The sequence below is a fragment of the Tiliqua scincoides genome, chromosome 5, assembly GCF_035046505.1.
Source record: "Tiliqua scincoides isolate rTilSci1 chromosome 5, rTilSci1.hap2, whole genome shotgun sequence".
In the NCBI taxonomy this organism is placed as follows: Eukaryota; Metazoa; Chordata; class Lepidosauria; order Squamata; family Scincidae; genus Tiliqua; species Tiliqua scincoides.
This window is the reverse complement of record NC_089825.1, coordinates 132,558,137-132,575,277: the sequence shown is the minus strand read 5'-3', so window position 1 is coordinate 132,575,277 and position 17,141 is coordinate 132,558,137. Positions and strand designations below refer to the sequence as shown.

Below are 17,141 nucleotides of genomic sequence, written 5' to 3'. Positions count from 1 at the left end.
TAGGCTACTTCAGAGTGCCACATGCAGGGTACCAGAGGATGCAGGTTGTGTCTTGTGTGCTCCCAGAGGCATCTGGTGGGCCACGGTGAGATCCAGGAAGCTGGACTAGATGGGCCTTTGGCCTGATCCAGCGGGACTCTTCTTATGTTCTAACAGTTATGTTGATGACAAGCATATTTTTATGGCCTTGCTTTGGCAAGAATGGTGGTATGTTTCAAAGTATCTCTCAAGACCTCCTTCACTTTCTCATTTCGAAGTGTATATATGAAGGGATTAAGCAGCGGGGTCACCACAGTGTGAAGAAGGGCGACTGCTTTGTAGAACCCCGACGAATGGATGTTCTCGGGGAGGAGATACATGAAAATGGAGCATCCGTAAAAGACAGAAGCCAGCGTGATATGAGCCAGGCAGGTGGAAAAGGCCTTTTGACGGCCAGTGACGGATGGAATACGCAATATGGTGTTGATGATGTACAAGTAGGACACTGAAGTTAACAGAAGGGAACTCAAGACTATAATGGCAGTGGACGTGTAGCTCAGCCTTTCAAGAACAGCGGTGTCTTTACAAGCTACATTCAGCACCGGTATGATGTCGCAAAAGTAGTGATTAATTACATTTGGGCCACAGAATGGGAGTTGAAAGACAATAATTGTTGATGGGAGGACAGAACAAAAAGCTCCAAGCCAAGTCCCCAGAGCAAGCTGGAATGTGAAGCCACCGCTCATGATGACGGAGTAGCGCAATGGGTTACAGATGGCCACGTATCGGTCAAAGGCCATCACAGCGACGAGAATGTAATCACAAGTTCCCAAGAAGAAGTAGAAATAAATCTGGGCCATGCAGCCCAAGAAGGAAATGACTTTGATCTCTGTGATAATGTTCCTCATCATTTGAGGAACAATTGTAGAGGTGAAGCAGAGTCCCGAGAAGGAGAGATTGCACAGGAGCCAGTACATGGGGGTGTGAAGACGGTAATCCCTCCACACTAAAAATATGATCATGAAGTTCCCAAGTAATGTCACCATGTAGGTCAGCAGTAGGGTTAGAAAGACAAAAACCTTCATCTTCCCGATCCCGGGAAAACCTACGAGGATGAATTCTTTTACTGTTGTGTAGTTCTCAAATCTCATGGCACCTTCACAAATATTATCTGTCGGGATAAAGAATGCTGGGTTGGTTCAGAGGCAGCTGGCCTACTTCCAGAGATAAATCTGTAGCAGAGTTGAAGTTAGTACTTCATGAAGTTAGTCCATGAGTTAGTACATGGACTTAGAAATGGGCTGTGCCAGATGCAAGGCAGGGCACCAGAATGAGGTCTCTTGATATCTGGTGTGCTCCCTGGGGCATTTGGTGGGCCGCTGTGAGACACAGAAAGCTGGACTAGATGGGCCTATGGCCTGATCCAGTGGGGCTGTTCATATGTTCTTAAACTACAATTCCCAGGAGGCCTTGCAGGTCTTCTTGTTGTCTGGTGTGCTCCCTGGGGCATTTGGGGGGCCGCTGTGAGATACAGGAAGCTGGACTAGATGGGCCTATGGCCTGATCCAGTGGGGCTGTTCTTATGTTCTCGGAATTCATGAGTAATACTCTCACGTCAATTCAGTTTTATTGGTTTCTCATTGACGACTGTGCAAAAACCTCTTTCTGCCACCGTTCCATTCTCTCCCACCCCTTCCTGACTCCCCATGCCAGACCCCTGCCTCAGGGGGTCCAGCAAGCTCCTCTGGCAGGCTCTGACCTTTCTGCTGGCGCTCTGGTAGCCTGCTATTTTGCATGTTGCCTGACTGACATTTACAGTAGCCAAATGAGAGGTCGCACTGGTGGAAGACTACTTCCACCAGTAGATTGGGCTGCCAATCCAGTGCATATTTACTCAGAATTAAGTCCTATTGTGCTGTATGGGTTTACACCTAGGAAAGTATGCTTAGAATTGTGGACCAAAAGAGTTGATCATGGATTGCATTTCATATGGAAAGGCTATTTGCCACGTAGGTAGATTGAAATTGGTTGAAATCTATGAGATACACCACCCGGGGCCCGATCCTATCCTTCCCCCCCTCTCCCGCTGGTGCAGTCATGAATGGGTCAAAAATGGGTGTGCTGAATCCAGTGGGCAGGGGGATTGGGAGGCTTTGGAGGGGAAAGGGGATTTAAATACCCTTACACCTCCATAATCCCCCCCCCACAATGAATCTTCTCAGAACTGCATCAGCTCTGTAGCTTTTGCAAGTCTGTGGAGAGAAAGTGGGTAGGGAGAATGCCCTCAAAGGGGATAGGATCCAGCGCATACCTTCACCAGTGGACCCACCTCCTCCCACAAATCTCCTGCCCAGTTCTGCCCCATCCCCACCTTGTTTCATCCCTTTCTGCGAGTCTGAACAAAGTCCCTGCTGTCTTGAAACAGTGAGTACTGCTTAACACACAGTTTCCATCAAAATCACATTTACGCATTATGACTAAAATTTGCTATTCCCAAATAAGCAGTGCAGAGTTCCTTTAAGGAAGGGTGGGATTGAAAAAAAACACGAGGCCTCTTTTGCTTGATGAACCTCTTTGAAAACTGTTTTGTGGAGAGAAAGAGTCTAAACTCTTATAATAGCTTATAAACTTATAAGCTTATAAACTCTTATGATAATTTAAGTTTTCACCATGATTTCAAGAACGCCAACTCACAGTGCAATCTTGTGCATGTCTACTCTGAAGAAGTTCCCACTGAATCCAATGGAATTTATTCCCAAGTAAGTATGGACAGGATTGCAGCCATATTCTCTTTTATATAGAGGTCCATGTTTGTCTCTTTTCCATCACATACCTTAAGAGATATTCTGCTGTCGTCCTGGTAAAATGAATTCTGCTGTCCGAAAGAGATCCAGCCAGATAGAGGTTTAACACTGATGATCATAGAGGGACCATTCAGAAGAGATACAACCAATCAACTGCTCTTGTAATTACAATGGAAGATTCCTCTGCCATAGAATCTTTTGTTTGCTGAACTATAATGTCTCATCAAAGTCACCATCCGCACTGTGTTTTTGCTGCAACTGTGCACCCAAGTTTGTCAACAGGGAATATAAATGGATTAATGAGATATATGTCTCACAGGAAATACAGATTGAAGTTGGAATCCCAAGGTATTGAAGGGTGTTTTTGCCCCGCTGTCCAACTACAAGACCATGGAGAGCAGCTCTCTTTTCGTGATTTTACGAATAGTAAAATTTTACGAATTACGTGATTTTACGAATAGTTCACACGCCAAAAACTCTAGAGCTCTACCAGCAGTGATCTGATTATTTCATATCAATATTCACTGATTTCTCTTCCACATTTCCATGACTTCCTTGGCTTGGCTTGTTCACCCACAAGTCCTTCTGTCACTTCAGTGTTGGAACATCACCATCCATAATCCCGAGCACCCCATTAAAGAGGTGGTCGGAGTTTGTTTGGCCTGGCCGGGACACGAGAGTCCAGTCCCTCCCCAAGGGGGAGGTGAAGGGGGCGGTGTCTGGCAGCCACGGCAGACCTTTAAAAGGGGACGAGACCCAGCCCTCTTCCTCCTTGTGCACATGGGCACCGTGGGAATACCCGCCCGCCCGCCCTAGAGGCAGTCTGAGTTTAACTGGTCGCCGTTTGGGGCCGGGTAGGAATTTTTTGCTGCCTGCCAAGATTGGCCAAAGGGCAGGCAGTTTTTTCGCCTACCCCAGACTGTTATGGGCCTGGGGGTTACACCCCCCCTGTTTGCAAGCTGCCATTGGTCACTTTAAGAGGGCAGGTGGTGCGGGTTAGGAGGCGTGAATGGGACTTTGGCATGCACCTTCAGGCGGCATAGGCAGGGCAGAACCCTATTTCAGTCCTCAGGGGCTTGGCGGCACGAGGAAGTAGACGGGGCCCTGGACGGGACCGCGGGGCACACCTCAGAGGCTCAGCGGCTCGAGGTGGCGCAGTCTGTGGTCCGGCTGCCTTCCCCTTAAGGGATAGACATGGATGAGACGCGCCGTCCCAGCAGCGGGGCGCGACTCGGAGTCGGGTGCATGCCCACCTGGGGGCAGAGGTTTCTGGTACCACCCAGAGGTCCCTCCCCGCACCACAGGGGCTTTTGCTGCCTCGGATGCTGCAGGTCTCAGCCTCTGCTTCTCTTGGTAACATGAAATAAAGTTGCCCTTTCTCCCATATCTGTTGTCTCGAGTGTTCATTGGACAGTGCGGAAACAAACAGAATAAAGCTTCTTCGTCAGCCATGTCAATAGAAAACTCTCAAAGGGCTGTCAGTACCTTTCAGATTCATCAGCTTCTGGGTTGGACCAATGGGTCCTCCATCTCTGCAGAGGTCAAATCCTCTAAAGGCTTTCAAGCCGAAATCCCAGCAGGTATGATTTATCCCCAACAAGGGAAGCACGAAAGGATTCCCCATCTAAAGATCACTGTCATGGGCAGCGCAATCTTGAGCTGCCTGGAGTGCAGGGCCGCTGCAGCAACAGCTGCTTCCACTGGGTCCTCAGGAGAAAGGGACTTTCATCCCCTTCCCCCAGGTAAGGCAAGTAGCCCAACAATGGGGCTACTCGATTCTGCAGTGGTTCCAGATGCCTCCCACGGGGCTCAGAATTCGGTAAAGCTGAGCTCCGCTGGTCGTGGCCCCCTCCCGCCCGGCCCCCTCTCCCCGCTATGCTTCCTCCCCACCCTCGCCCTTCTCCCCCATCCGGGAACACCACCCCCTGCCTCGCCCTCACTCACCTCCCTACTGCCCAGCGGAGTGGGCAAACACCAGGTGGTGAAATGCAGGCCCAGAGCTGGCCCAGAGCAGGCTTGCGCTGGGCCAGCTCTGGCGATGGGCTCGTGGTAAGGCTCGCAACATGCTTATGGCACATTTGTGACAGTGCACACCTGCAGTAAGCTGGCAGACATGGCTCAGGATCGGGCCCTCCATCTCCACGTTGATCAGCCCACAAGACTGGACAGAGGCAAGTGTGTCACTACGAACAGGTTGACTCCCACTCACACTGTGACCCTGCACATGCCCAATCTTGTCTGATCTTAGAAGCTAAGCAGGGTCAGGCCTGGTTAGTACTTGGATGGGAGACCGCCTGGGAATAACGGGTGCTGTAGGCTTACACTGTAAGACTGTAGGCTTCAGTCTTTCGAGACTGAAGGTTGCCAACCATTTTGCTTTCCCATCTTGGGCCACCTGCCTGGGGCTGCTGGGATATCTAGAGATTCCAAATGTGGCAGAAACATTCCCTCTACAGAAGGTTTCTTGTTATTGCAACCTCTGTGTGGAACATACAAACAGAAGTGTCACGTTTCTGGATATTGGTTGTGACATCCCCAACCACATTAAGAACGTAAGAAGAGCCCTGCTGGATCAGACCAAAGGCCCATGTAGTCCAACTTCACAGTGGCTCACCAAATGCTTCAAGGAGCACACAAGACAGCAAGACAACCTGCATCCTGGTGCCCTCCCCTGCATCTGGCATTCTGAGCTGGCCCACTTCTAAAATCAGGAGCTTGCACAGACCTATCATAAACTGTAACCCATGATGGACATTTCCTCCAGATTCATTGGCCCTCCCCAATTTCTGAACTTTTTATGATACATTTTAGTCTAGAATGAAAATAAATTCTTTTATTTTAATTATCATTGGTAGGGAAAATGAACTATGCCGTGGTAGAAAAGACAGATGTATGCATTTTCGTAGCATCTTCTCTCTGCTAGTGCACTGTTAAATATATCATGTTCTATCCCAGTAATAAAACTCATAAACCATCTTTTTTTTAATACTCTCTGTAGATGTCAAAAGGAAGTAGCAGAAAACAAATTGTGGGAGAGGAGCAGTTTTGAAATGCAAACTAACATGCTTGCCCTGGATGATATAAGAGTCCATGACTCATACTGGCAGGAAAACCCTCTACCAGCGCTCTGAAATCAAAACAAGGATCATTTGCTATTATGGGGTTGCTCATCTATATGTGCCTTTTTCCCTGGCTCTTCTTCTCAGGTGAGTAATACAAGTGCATTCTTTGAGTTAACTGACTGGAAATAGGGCAGGTAAAATCCCATCTCCGCAGAAACAGAGGAAGTGCCATTAGAACGCTGAATGTTGTTCACCAAACTCTGGGTTTTAGCATATTTGCCCATCATTCATCTCAGGAAGCTGAACTTAGACTCTGAGTTTGAAATGAAATTCACTATATGCTTCTGCAAACGAGAACTTCTCTGTGAAATGAGGATTCCAGCTTAAGATGTCTAAATTTGGATGTTCCTCTCAACAACAGATGGCATCTTGGTCCAAATGCAGGCCATGTTGCAGAATCAGCTGTGGGTCACTGATAAAGCCAGCCTTTGTGGGGCACCTTTGTGGCAGGCAAAATCAGTGAATGGTTAATTCAGAAACTGTGGGATCTCTCTGAGATATTTCTGCTGTGAATCCCTGTTTTCAGTGCTCTTATCTTGTGCTTTTTTTAAAACTAGGTTCTTCTGGATCCATCACTTTCACACAACCAAGTACAGCCGTGGCAACACCTGGGAGCTCTATTACCCTGGACTGTGTGGTATCTGGGTACAATATCAATGACCACCACATGATCTGGGTCCGTCAAGCCACAGGGCAAAGACTAATCTACATAGCAGGCTTCAGAACAGGGTACACTACAGATATTGCGAATGAATTCAGAGGACGTGTGACCCCCTCCACCAGCGGTTCCACAGGAAAACTGAGAATAGATGCTCTCACAACTGCAGACACAGCTGTCTACTACTGCTCAAGACACACAGTAACTCAGGATGGGCTTTTCTTTGCACAATAATTCTGGAGCCGAATTCTGAGCGCTGGTGGTTCACCACTGGTCTTTTGGGGATTGCTGTGGGTTTTAACAGGAAGGTGGAGGATGTTTATTTTGCTGCAGAAGATTTGATCTGAGGCATGCTGAGATAACCAACCTAAGACTTGTCTGTTCTTATTTAATGCACATAAAAGTAATATACTGGTATATAAAGTATTCAGGAAAAACATCTTAGAACTTCCCTTGTAACCTGTAAGAGAACAAGCACAGCAGTTCCAACTGATCAGCTTTAGGTTGACTCATGAGACGTTTCTCCTTCATTTCATCCCTGTGTCCTCCAAATCCAGGCCAATGGGACTACATAATGTGGGGTCAGGCAAGACCACATGAGTTCAGTGTCCCTCTGAACCAGCCCGTAAGCACCCAGTGGCACTGGGCGAGTTCAGTGCCACTTGACTGGAGATCCAATCCCACCAAGCATCTTCTGCCAGAGAGTTCTTCAGGAACTCACATGTGGAATTTCTGTTTTTTAAATAAAAATATATACTTTATTCCAAATCCCAACACTAGTCTAGCGGACTAGAGGCTGGCCAATGTAATATTGTTGGAAAACAAACAGACAAAAACATTAGGTTGTGGTTGGGAGAAAATATATCATTTCTTGATGAACTGGATTATGATTTTGTAATGCAAGATATTCCTCTTTGGAGCATTGTGTGTTTTGCCATGCTGACAATGTTGCCTTAATTAGGATTTATGGGAGATGCCTGAACATTAACTATGGCAAGCAGCATCTTGGGAAAACGATGTGAGAGGCGTCCAACAGACATCTATCTGATGAATCTCGAGCAAGAAATCATCAGACGTACAAAGATTGAGAGATAGCTAGAGCGGTCGTAGAAAAGGAATGGCTTCTTTCTCCCAAACACGGTTGTGATACCAGAATGAGCTTGTAGAGGATGAGGTTATTGTTAGGTGCAAATGATGCAAAAATCGCTGGCACAAATTTGAGCAGCCCATCTAATGCTGGATGGGCCAGTAGCTGAAAGGGGGTTAGGATTTGGAGTGAGCTGCCACAACTGATTCCACTCCATTCCGGGCCTGATCTGCTTCTCAGTTGGTCATCTTCCAGCACAAAAATGCCCATTACATTCTCCCATCACCCTCTCCCATCCCATGCTGGACTGCATCAGCCGGCAGAAACCTTCCCCATCTTGGCCTGAATTCAATGCCAGCAGGCAGGTGCACATCCTTGCACCATCACAGTTGCCTCTCAAGTAACCATGAATATGCTTTATGGCATGTTTACAAGACTCCTGGGCCAGCGCAAGGGCCTGGCTGGGCCATGTCAGTGTCTGGATTAGGCTCTTAATAGGGCAATATGTTTCTAATCCAAGCAGTTTAACTAGTTGATGAAGGTGGGTTCAAGATGAAATCTAGAGGTGCATTTTGTGCTATCTCTATAGAGGGGGAGGGTCTCAGTTGAGACTGAGCCACCTACTCTGAATTATTGAAGGACTGAGTCTGTGCAGTTCTTACGAATATTCTGCTAAGAAGAATTGCAATAGTTCATTGAACAGCATAAACTAACTACAAATATAACTCAAAGAATAGAATGGATTTAAAAAAAAAAAACATTGACAAAATTGTAATTGAACTTGGTAAGTATAGACTTACAAAATAAATAAATTTTACCACACCTCTGTTTATCAAGTTATTGATCCTCTGTGCACAGGTGTAGGTAAAACCTCACCAAGTGTGTGGGCACAACATATGAATGTCTTGTACATCCTCACAAGCCCACAATTTCTTGGGTTTAATGCAGCAATCAAGATTCAATCACAGGTCTTTTGATAATCAGGATAATGATCAACTATTATGTAGAAAGAGCTTTAAGTAGATTTGGTCAGTTGTTCACCAAACTGTGAATTTGTGTAAGAATGTCTTTTCGTAGAGACCGAGCAGAGCGGAAAAAGCTAGAAAAATATCTTTCTTCTTATGGCTTTCCACGCAGCTACCTTGAAGTCTTTGTTTCTGATTGTGTAGACGAAGGGGTTTAATGTAGGCAAGAAACTTGTGCATATAAGGGATACCACTTTGTTGACTTGGGTGTCACCTTGAGTTGAAGGTCTCAAGTACATAAACATAGCAACCAGGTAGAAGATGGTTACAACAGTGAGATGAGAGGCACAGGTGAAAAATGCTTTTGATCTCCCAGTAGCAGAAGGGATCTGAATTATGGTGGCAATGATGCATACATAGGAAATTAATGAAAAGCCAAATGAACCCCACATGAAAACAGCACCATAGATGAGACCTATCAGCTCCACCAAAGTCGTGTCAGAACAAGCTAATTTCAAAACTGGTCCAACGTCACAGAAGAAGTGATCAATGACATTGTCTCCGCAGTAGGGGTAAGTCCACACTACGACTGACTGAGAGAAGATGATCAAAAACCCTCCAACCCAAGCCAATAAAGCCAAATGAAGGCAGAGTCCATTGGTCATGATGGTTTTATACAGCAGAGGTTTGCAAATGGCCACATAGCGATCAAATGACATGAGTGTAAGGGTGATGAATTCAACACATGCTGTGGCAAAGACCATGAAACCTTGTGCCATGCAACAAGCAAAGCAGATGGTGGTTTTGCCTGAGAAACCATTGGTCAGCATCTTTGGTACCTCAGTGGTTGTGGAGCAAATCTCAGCCATGGAGAAGTTGGCAAGTAAAAAGTACATTGGGGTATGGAGCTTGGGTTCCACAATGACAACAACGATTATTAAGCTGTGCCCTATAACTGATAGAAGATACAGCAAGAGAAGGATGGTATAAAATGCCATCCCCAGTTTGCGTAGTTCAGGAAATCCCAGAAGAATAAACTCCGTGACAAATGTTACATTAGCCATATCCCTCTTTCCTGAAACAAAATTAAAATATATATTAAAGCAGAAACATCATTTCCTGGGTAATGAAGGAGCAAGGTTATTTCAAGAGCAGATATCTCTGTCCTATATAGGGCATAATTGGTTTGGATTTTGTCAATAAAAAGAATGTGTGTAAGGGACACCATCTTCTTGACTCTTGTGTTTGTAAGTAACAGAAGGGGAAAGTTTGGGACACCCTCAAGAAATATAATCAGACTTTTATTCTTCTGATACCTAAAAATTATATTTTTGTCATTTTATTTAAACATAAGAACAAAATACAAAACTCTTTTGCATTTAGGGAACCTGAAAATAAAATATAAAAGGAGTTCCATGGAGTCCAGACAAAAATACAAGTTCATACAACTAAACACAAATTTGCTATGTTGGTGGGGGGAGGGAGGGAAGGACTGAACTTCAGAGACTGTAGGTGGACACAGGACACCAGTGAGTTCATTCCCTTGCATTCATTACTTTGAGTTCATTCCATTGTATAAGAGAACCTCTTTTGGTCACCTCCACACCAGGCAATGTTAGGAATACATAGTGCTCAGAGCTTTTGAGAGATACAAGGAAAAAAACAAAAACATCCACACCATGTCACCAACACATACCATCAATGTATGGAGGAGAGCAATAGAGATTTGGAGAGAATTTCCAGATGCCTACTTGCTAACAGTGGAGCCAACCATTCTTGGAAGAAGGTTTTTTAAAATGGAATTCATTAACGGGAAACCCCAAATAGAGATTGAAGTTGTTCAGCCACAGGTTTACCATCTGAGAATGAGGCTGAAGGCATTTAGAGCTGAGAAATGTAAGTTTCCTCTTACCTTCTTAGAAGAGTTTGCACGTATTCATTCTCAAAGGACCAAGACAGCAATTCTGCTCCTTGAGGTGATACAACCTTAATGTTTTGCTATGGCCTCTTTCATAACATCTCATGGACTTCCCAAGAGGAAAAGGCATTTGAATGCTTCACAGGCTTCCCCATACCAATTAAGAAAACCAATTAATATTAAGGCTATTTTTAGAGCAGAAGATTAAACTCTTCAAGCAACAAAAATAACTCAAGATACTACTGCAAAAATCAACAGACAGCCTTGTGGCACCTTAACAAGTTGAGCAAATGTATTGTGTGATCATCTGTGAATTATAGTCTAGTGCAGGGTCTCCAAACCCTGGCCCAGAGCCAGATGTGGCCTGGGGCCAGCCTCTATCCGGCCCGCGGCCAGTCTCGGATCCCCTGAAAGCCTCTGGCCCAGTTGTTCAAACACAACCAGAGTTGTGCTTGTGGGGTGGGGGAATGGGGGTCCATTTAAGTGTGTGCTTTATTTCTTGGGCTGTGTTTGTGCTTGGAGAAGTCCTGGACATTTGAGCCCATTCATTCATTCATTCATTCATTCATTCATTGCTCTAAGTTCCATCTCTAATGTAATTATTTGAAATTTATATTTAATTTTTTTACGACCCTCAACACTGTGCCAGATTATTTTATGTGGCCCTTTGGCTGAAAAGTTTAGAGACCCCTGGTCTAGTGCACCAGGCCCGTTGTGAGGGATGTGTGAAGCCACTGATACTTAAGGAGGTAAGTAGGTGGGGTCCAGGCACATAGGCTTGGGAGCTGTGTCAACTGCTTTCCCCATTACCTAGGAGACCCTGGATGCCTTGGTCCCCTGGGACAGCGATGTTGCAGACAAAGAAGCTGGTGGTATATCACAACTTGTGTTGCTCTTTGTTGCTTCTCCCTATGATTCAGATCTTGAATGAGGACAAACCAGAACATTCTGGATTGTCCTTATGCCCATCTTCTCACCCAACTGGCCCTTGCCCAACTCCATCTCTGCTAAACCTTACAGAGATTTCCACACTGGTAAGGTTTCCTGTGTGCCAACCTCTCTATATTAAAAGATATCATCAGTGGCGTAGCAAGAGCCTCACCGCAGTGTGTAAGCAGCCTCCCCTCCCCTTCAGAGATGTTCCGGGCAGGGGGAGTAAAACGGAGGCGTAAGCCTGGAATGGCTCCGAAGGGGAGGGGGAGATACGGGAAATAAGTCTTCCAGTTCATCTACCATCACACGTACCGTGTGCACAAAGGGATACATTTTGTTAAAGGTCTGTGGCGTTTGCCTTTTCTTCTGAGTGATAATTAAACACAGGACCAGCTTCCTTTTCAAATAGGCTGAATGCTTGTTTTATAGCATCTCTTTCTTTCTAGATGTTGAATCTAAAGTTCAGGTGGTGGAGTCTTCAGGGGACTTCACTAGACCTGGGTGGTCCCTCTGCCTCTCCTGTCTAGCCTCAGGGTTCAGCTTCAGTGACTGGGCGAGACAGGCTCCTGGAAAGGGACTGGAATGGCTTGTATATTTGGCACTGTTCTGGAGGAGTAGAAACCAACCAATGTAAAACCCATCAGGCTGCTGTTGGTAGAAGTTATTTTTGATAAACTGGATTATGAGTTGTAATGCAGGACATTCCTGTTTGGTCATGTGCATGTTTTGCCATGCTGGTAATTATGCCTTAATTCAGTAGTTCTCATACAGTGGGTCAGGACCTACTAGGTGAGCTGCTAGCCAATTTCAGGGGGATCCCCATTCATTCAGTATTTTATTTTTCATATATTAGACTGGATTACACCATGGTCTGTGACTGCATTTGGGGAAATGTTACGGAGCTCTCCTTTCAACAGGTTACTTTGTATGTGCTTTCAACAATGATAGTCAATGGGACTTACTCCTGGGTAAGCGTGGATAGGATTGCAGCCAAGGATTATTAAAAAAATTTCCTGCTTGATGATGTCATATCCAGTCATGACATCACTTCCAGTGGGTCCTGACAGATTCTCATTGTAAAAAGTGGGCTCCGGTGCTAAACCACTGCCTTAATTGGGACTTGTGGGAGATGCCTGAACATTTACTATGGCAAGCTTCTTGGGGAAACAATGTGAGATGCATCCAATACATATTTATCTGAAGACTCTCAGGACTCAGTCCTACCCAACTTCCAGTGCAGATACAGCCGTATCAACCTACGGTGGCCCCAATGGGTCTACTTGGATCTGTGCCCGTTACTGAGCAAGTGCAGAACCCTGTGCTGGGTTTCCTGGTTCAGGAGGAGATTAATTATTTGGCCGCAGAATATGCCACCATCTCTACCTCTTCCTGCCCTGTATTCCGCCCTTCTTCCACCCCCTCCCTGCCTCCCCTGCCGCAAATTAGCTAGCGCTTGTCATGGGGTGGGGCAAGTCCCTTTCCCTTTAAGATGGTTTAGGCTGGGTGTTGGTTAACCAGGTGTAGGGTATTAATAACTTAAAGAATAAAACCTGGGCTTGGATGCCTGAAAAGAGAGAGCAGGGGGAAGGGTGCTAACAGCTTTTATATTGGAAGTAATACTGAGACCTGTAAGATGGTAGTTTTAGCCTCTATTTAGGTAAGATCTTTCTTGTTTTTAAAGCTATTGTGATGCATGTAGTTATGTCTTTTTGGAGCAATTGAAGCTCCCTTAAGCTTTAATAAAAATCTTTCATATAAAACATTGGGTGCAGTGATTGACCAGGGACATGTATGATGGGACCTGGGGCTTGGAGTGAGCAAAAATAAATAAGCATTGCTCTTGGGGGTTGTGGAAGGTGGTGTAGGTGGAGGAGAGTTGAGTCCTGGCTGGTTTGGGGGTCTCCCTTGGTCCTTCCCTACCCCAGGGGTGATGTTTGTTACATCAAACATGTACTGGTACTGCAACAGCGCTATCGTGTTCATGGCACTGAGCTTCAGTGCAGGCTGGTGCTGGCCTTAGCACCAGTCCCACACTGTTACCACCAGTGCCAAGGTGCTCTATAGGACACCCAGGGCTGGCAGTAAGCACAGAGTGTGGGCAGTAAGCCCATCAGGATTGGGCTGTCAATCAAGCCCAGGAATCTCATAACTAAAGAAGAAACTCCAAACTCCTTTGTTTAGCCAGAATTGCTTTATTTCCTTTATGCAAAGGATAATTTCCCCAGCTCTGGAAGCCGAATCCAAACCTAGCTGGTTCGTGCTGTGTTTCTTGAGGCCTCATCCATTCTGCACCCTGTCAAGGAGCTCCATTTGATCTGTCTTTCTTCTCTGGAACTGGAATCTTGCAGCCAGTTGCATAGCTAGAGCGGGTGCAAAGCACAAAGTTTTGCAGGGAGCCTCAGCACAGCCTGCAAGGGGCCCCTCCCATTTCCCTTCGGAGACATTCCAGGCAGTGGGAGCAAATCGGAGGTGTATAGTTTGTCTCTCCCCCTCCCCAAGGTTATCTTCTCTAACTAACTCCTAATGTCCAAACACAGCTATTTGCAAGAATCTCTTTTACCATTTTAAAGCACTGTAAGTGATTTCTTAAGAGTAATTGAAAATAAACAGACTTTTTCTGGTTATCTATATTTCTTTAATAAACTTATCTTCTTTGAAAAGCCCCTGTCTTCTGACAGTTTAATTTTGAAGCACTTTGAGATTGCACCACTCAAACCATGTCAACAATCCCAAAACTGTCACACTGTGAATTTGAACTCTCCCCAGCTAATTCCGCAATTTGAGCTGTGTGCATGACGTGTGTAGGACATGCATGTACATGTGAATGAGCAGTGTTGTCAACAGTAGCGATGGTGGGAGAGGAAGGGCCATGCAGTCTGACACAGAACTCCTTGATTCTGCACTGGCTAAAGAGTCACCGCAGAATTGAGTAGCCCCAATGTGGGGCTACTTCCCTTATTTGGTGAAGGGGATGAATAGCCCCTTCGCCCGAGGAGACAGCGGTGCCCGCCCTGCATGCTCAGGATGATGCGGTAGCCATTTTGGAGCCTGGCAGCACTGCGTGCTAGGCAGCTCAGGACTGGGCTGCCCAAGAGTAGAACTAGATCCTGTGGGTACAAACTGCAAGGAAAGAGATTCCAGTTGGAGATAAGGGAGAAACCTGTGTTGGTAAGGATGGTTCAGTAGTGCAACAGATTGCTGAGGGACATAGCGGCTTCTCCCTCACTGGAGACCTTCAGGCAGAGCCTCGACAAGCACCTGTTGAAGATGCTCTAGAAGGATTTCCTGCTCCAGGCAAGGGGTTGGATTAGCTGACCTGTAGATCCCTTCCAACTCTATGATTCAATGATCTAGAGCAGGGGTGCTCAAACTTTCAACTTTAGGGATGCTGGACCTTTAACAAGTGTATAGAAGAGAGAATTGCAGCAGGTGCAACTTGTCATCCCACAGATGACAAGCTACACCTGCTGAAATTCTCTCTTCTATACACTTGTTAAAGGTCCAGCATCCCTAAAGTTGAAAGTTTGAGCACCCCTGATCTAGAGGTACATTTTGAGCTACCTGTGTGAGAGGAGGAGGTTCTTAATTGTGACTGAGCTGCCTATTATGTAATACTGAAGAACTGAATCGATTGATCATTGTGGCTGAGTCCCCTGCCCCTCCCCCCCCAAAAAGGGCAACATTTTCAGATCAAAGGTAAGTTCAGGGGGACAGATGAAAGCAGAGTATGCTACTGAGCACATGAAGATCTCAGAGTGGTGAAGAGAACCCTCATAGCTGTGACTTCAGACGTGGAGACACCTTGTGCCCACTGAGTGCTTTCTGACCACAATGTTCACTAGCTAGAGGTTGATGATGCTTAAAGATATATGGAGTGAAAAGCAAAAGTAAGTCATGATACCAGTCAAACATTTGGAAACAGAATAAATTCCTGTGAACTAAGTGACTAGGAAGAGACAAGAAAAGACACCCATAGAAGGACAAAACTCTCCTTGGTTCTAGGAATTCAGTGGCCAGTAGGGATTACCCTGAATGATACAAATACTGCGAACATTCCTTGCCTGTGTAGTTCTAATGAACATTCTTCTATGATGCAGTTCATTCAAATACTGAATAGCATAAGCTACAACTATGGACTTATTTTGAAGTGGGCAGACACCACGTATGACTGCTTTGTACATTGTCAAAAGCCCACCATTTCTTGGGTTTAGTGCAGCAATCACAATTCAATCACAGGTCTTTTGATAATCAGGACAATGATCAACCATTATGCAGAAAGATTTTTAAGTAGATTTGGAGCCCAATCCTGTGGTCAGCAGCATGGCTCTGCGCCGTAAGGCACGTTTGTGGGGCTTACCACCAGGCTCCCGCCAGAGCTGGGCTGGCATGCAGCGGGCTCCCGGGCTCCGTGTCTTGGCAATCTCTCGGACCACCGGGCTGCGGAATAGGAGGTGGAGGCATGGCCTGGGGCGTGGGGGAGGCAAAGCCGGGGGCATGGGGGAGGCATGTTGGGGGTGAGGGAGAGGCAGATCCACGAAGCCGAGCTCCACAGGATCCAAGGCACTGAGGCAGGGCTGCTCGCCCTACACAAGCACCTTTACTTTAGCAGCGACCAAAAGGTTGCCACTAAAGTAAGTAGCCCCATTGCGGGGCTGCTTCCTTTACCCGTCCCCTTCTCCTGAGAATGTCCCCTTCTCCCGAGGAGCTTCCCGCGCTACCGCGGAGCCTGCCATGGAACCCCTGGACCTGGATGCCACGGGCAGCTCAGGATTGGGCTGCCCATCAATTGTTCACCAAATTGTGAATTTCTGTAAGTATGTCTTTTCGTGGAGACCGAGCAGAGTGGAAAAAGCTAGAAAAATATCTTTCTTCTTATGGCTTTCCACGCAGCTACCTTGAAGTCTTTGTTTCTGATTGTGTAGATGAAAGGGTTTAATGTAGGCAAAAAGCTTGTGCGTACAAGGGATACCACTTTGTTGACTTGGGTGTCACCTTGAGTTGAAGGTCTCAAGTACATAAACATAAGAACCAGGTAGAAGATGGTTACAACAGTGAGATGAGAGGCACAGGTGAAAAATGCTTTTGCTCTCCCAGTAGCAGAAGGGATCTGAATTATGGTGGCAATGATGCATACATAGGAAATTAATGAAAAGCCAAATGAACCCCACATGAAAACAGCACCATAGATGAGACCTATCAGCTCCACCAAAGTCGTGTCAGAACAAGCTAATTTCAAAACTGGTCCAACGTCACAGAAGAAGTGATCAATGACATTGTCTCCGCAGTAGGGGTAAGTCCACACTACGACTGACTGAGAGAAGATGATCAAAAACCCTCCAACCCAAGCCAATAAAGCCAAATGAAGGCAGAGTCCATTGGTCATGATGGTTTTATACAGCAGAGGTTTGCAAATGGCCACATAGCGATCAAATGACATGAGTGTAAGGGTGATGAATTCAACACATGCTGTGGCAAAGACCATGAAACCTTGTGCCATGCAACAAGCAAAGCAGATGGTGGTTTTGCCTGAGAAACCATTGGTCAGCATCTTTGGTACCTCGGTGGTTGTGGAGCAAATCTCAGCCATGGAGAAGTTGGCAAGTAAAAAGTACATTGGGGTATGGAGCTTGGGTTCCACAATGACAACAACGATTATTAAGCTGTGCCCTATAACT

At 46.0% G+C, this 17,141-nt stretch overlaps 1 protein-coding gene across 1 annotated transcript; it reads right to left on the bottom strand.

The window, feature by feature from the left end:
* Positions 1-179: 179 nt before the first annotated feature.
* Positions 180-16,199, bottom strand: LOC136653596 (olfactory receptor 6M1-like). The gene is made up of 3 exons (XM_066630487.1): positions 16,132-16,199; positions 15,824-15,930; positions 180-1,150 (listed from the first exon to the last, which is right to left on the bottom strand). The coding sequence occupies exons 1-3, from the start codon at positions 16,197-16,199 to the stop codon at positions 180-182; spliced, it is 1,146 nt and encodes a 381-aa protein (XP_066486584.1).
* Positions 16,200-17,141: the final 942 nt, after the last annotated feature.

What these genes read in the sequence shown, in the direction of transcription:
- LOC136653596 (XM_066630487.1), bottom strand. Translation starts at nt 16,199, where the DNA reads ATGGCAGGCTCCGCGGTAGCGCGGGAAGCTCCTCGGGAGAAGGGGACA. An exon ending in TTCTCAGGAGAAGGGGACGG is followed by an intron (nt 15,931 to 16,131) that starts GTAAAGGAAGCA and finishes CCCACGCCCCAG; the next exon opens with GCCATGCCTCCACCTCCTAT. An exon ending in GCTCTGGCGGGAGCCTGGTG is followed by an intron (nt 1,151 to 15,823) that starts GTAAGCCCCACA and finishes TTATCCCGACAG; the next exon opens with ATAATATTTGTGAAGGTGCC.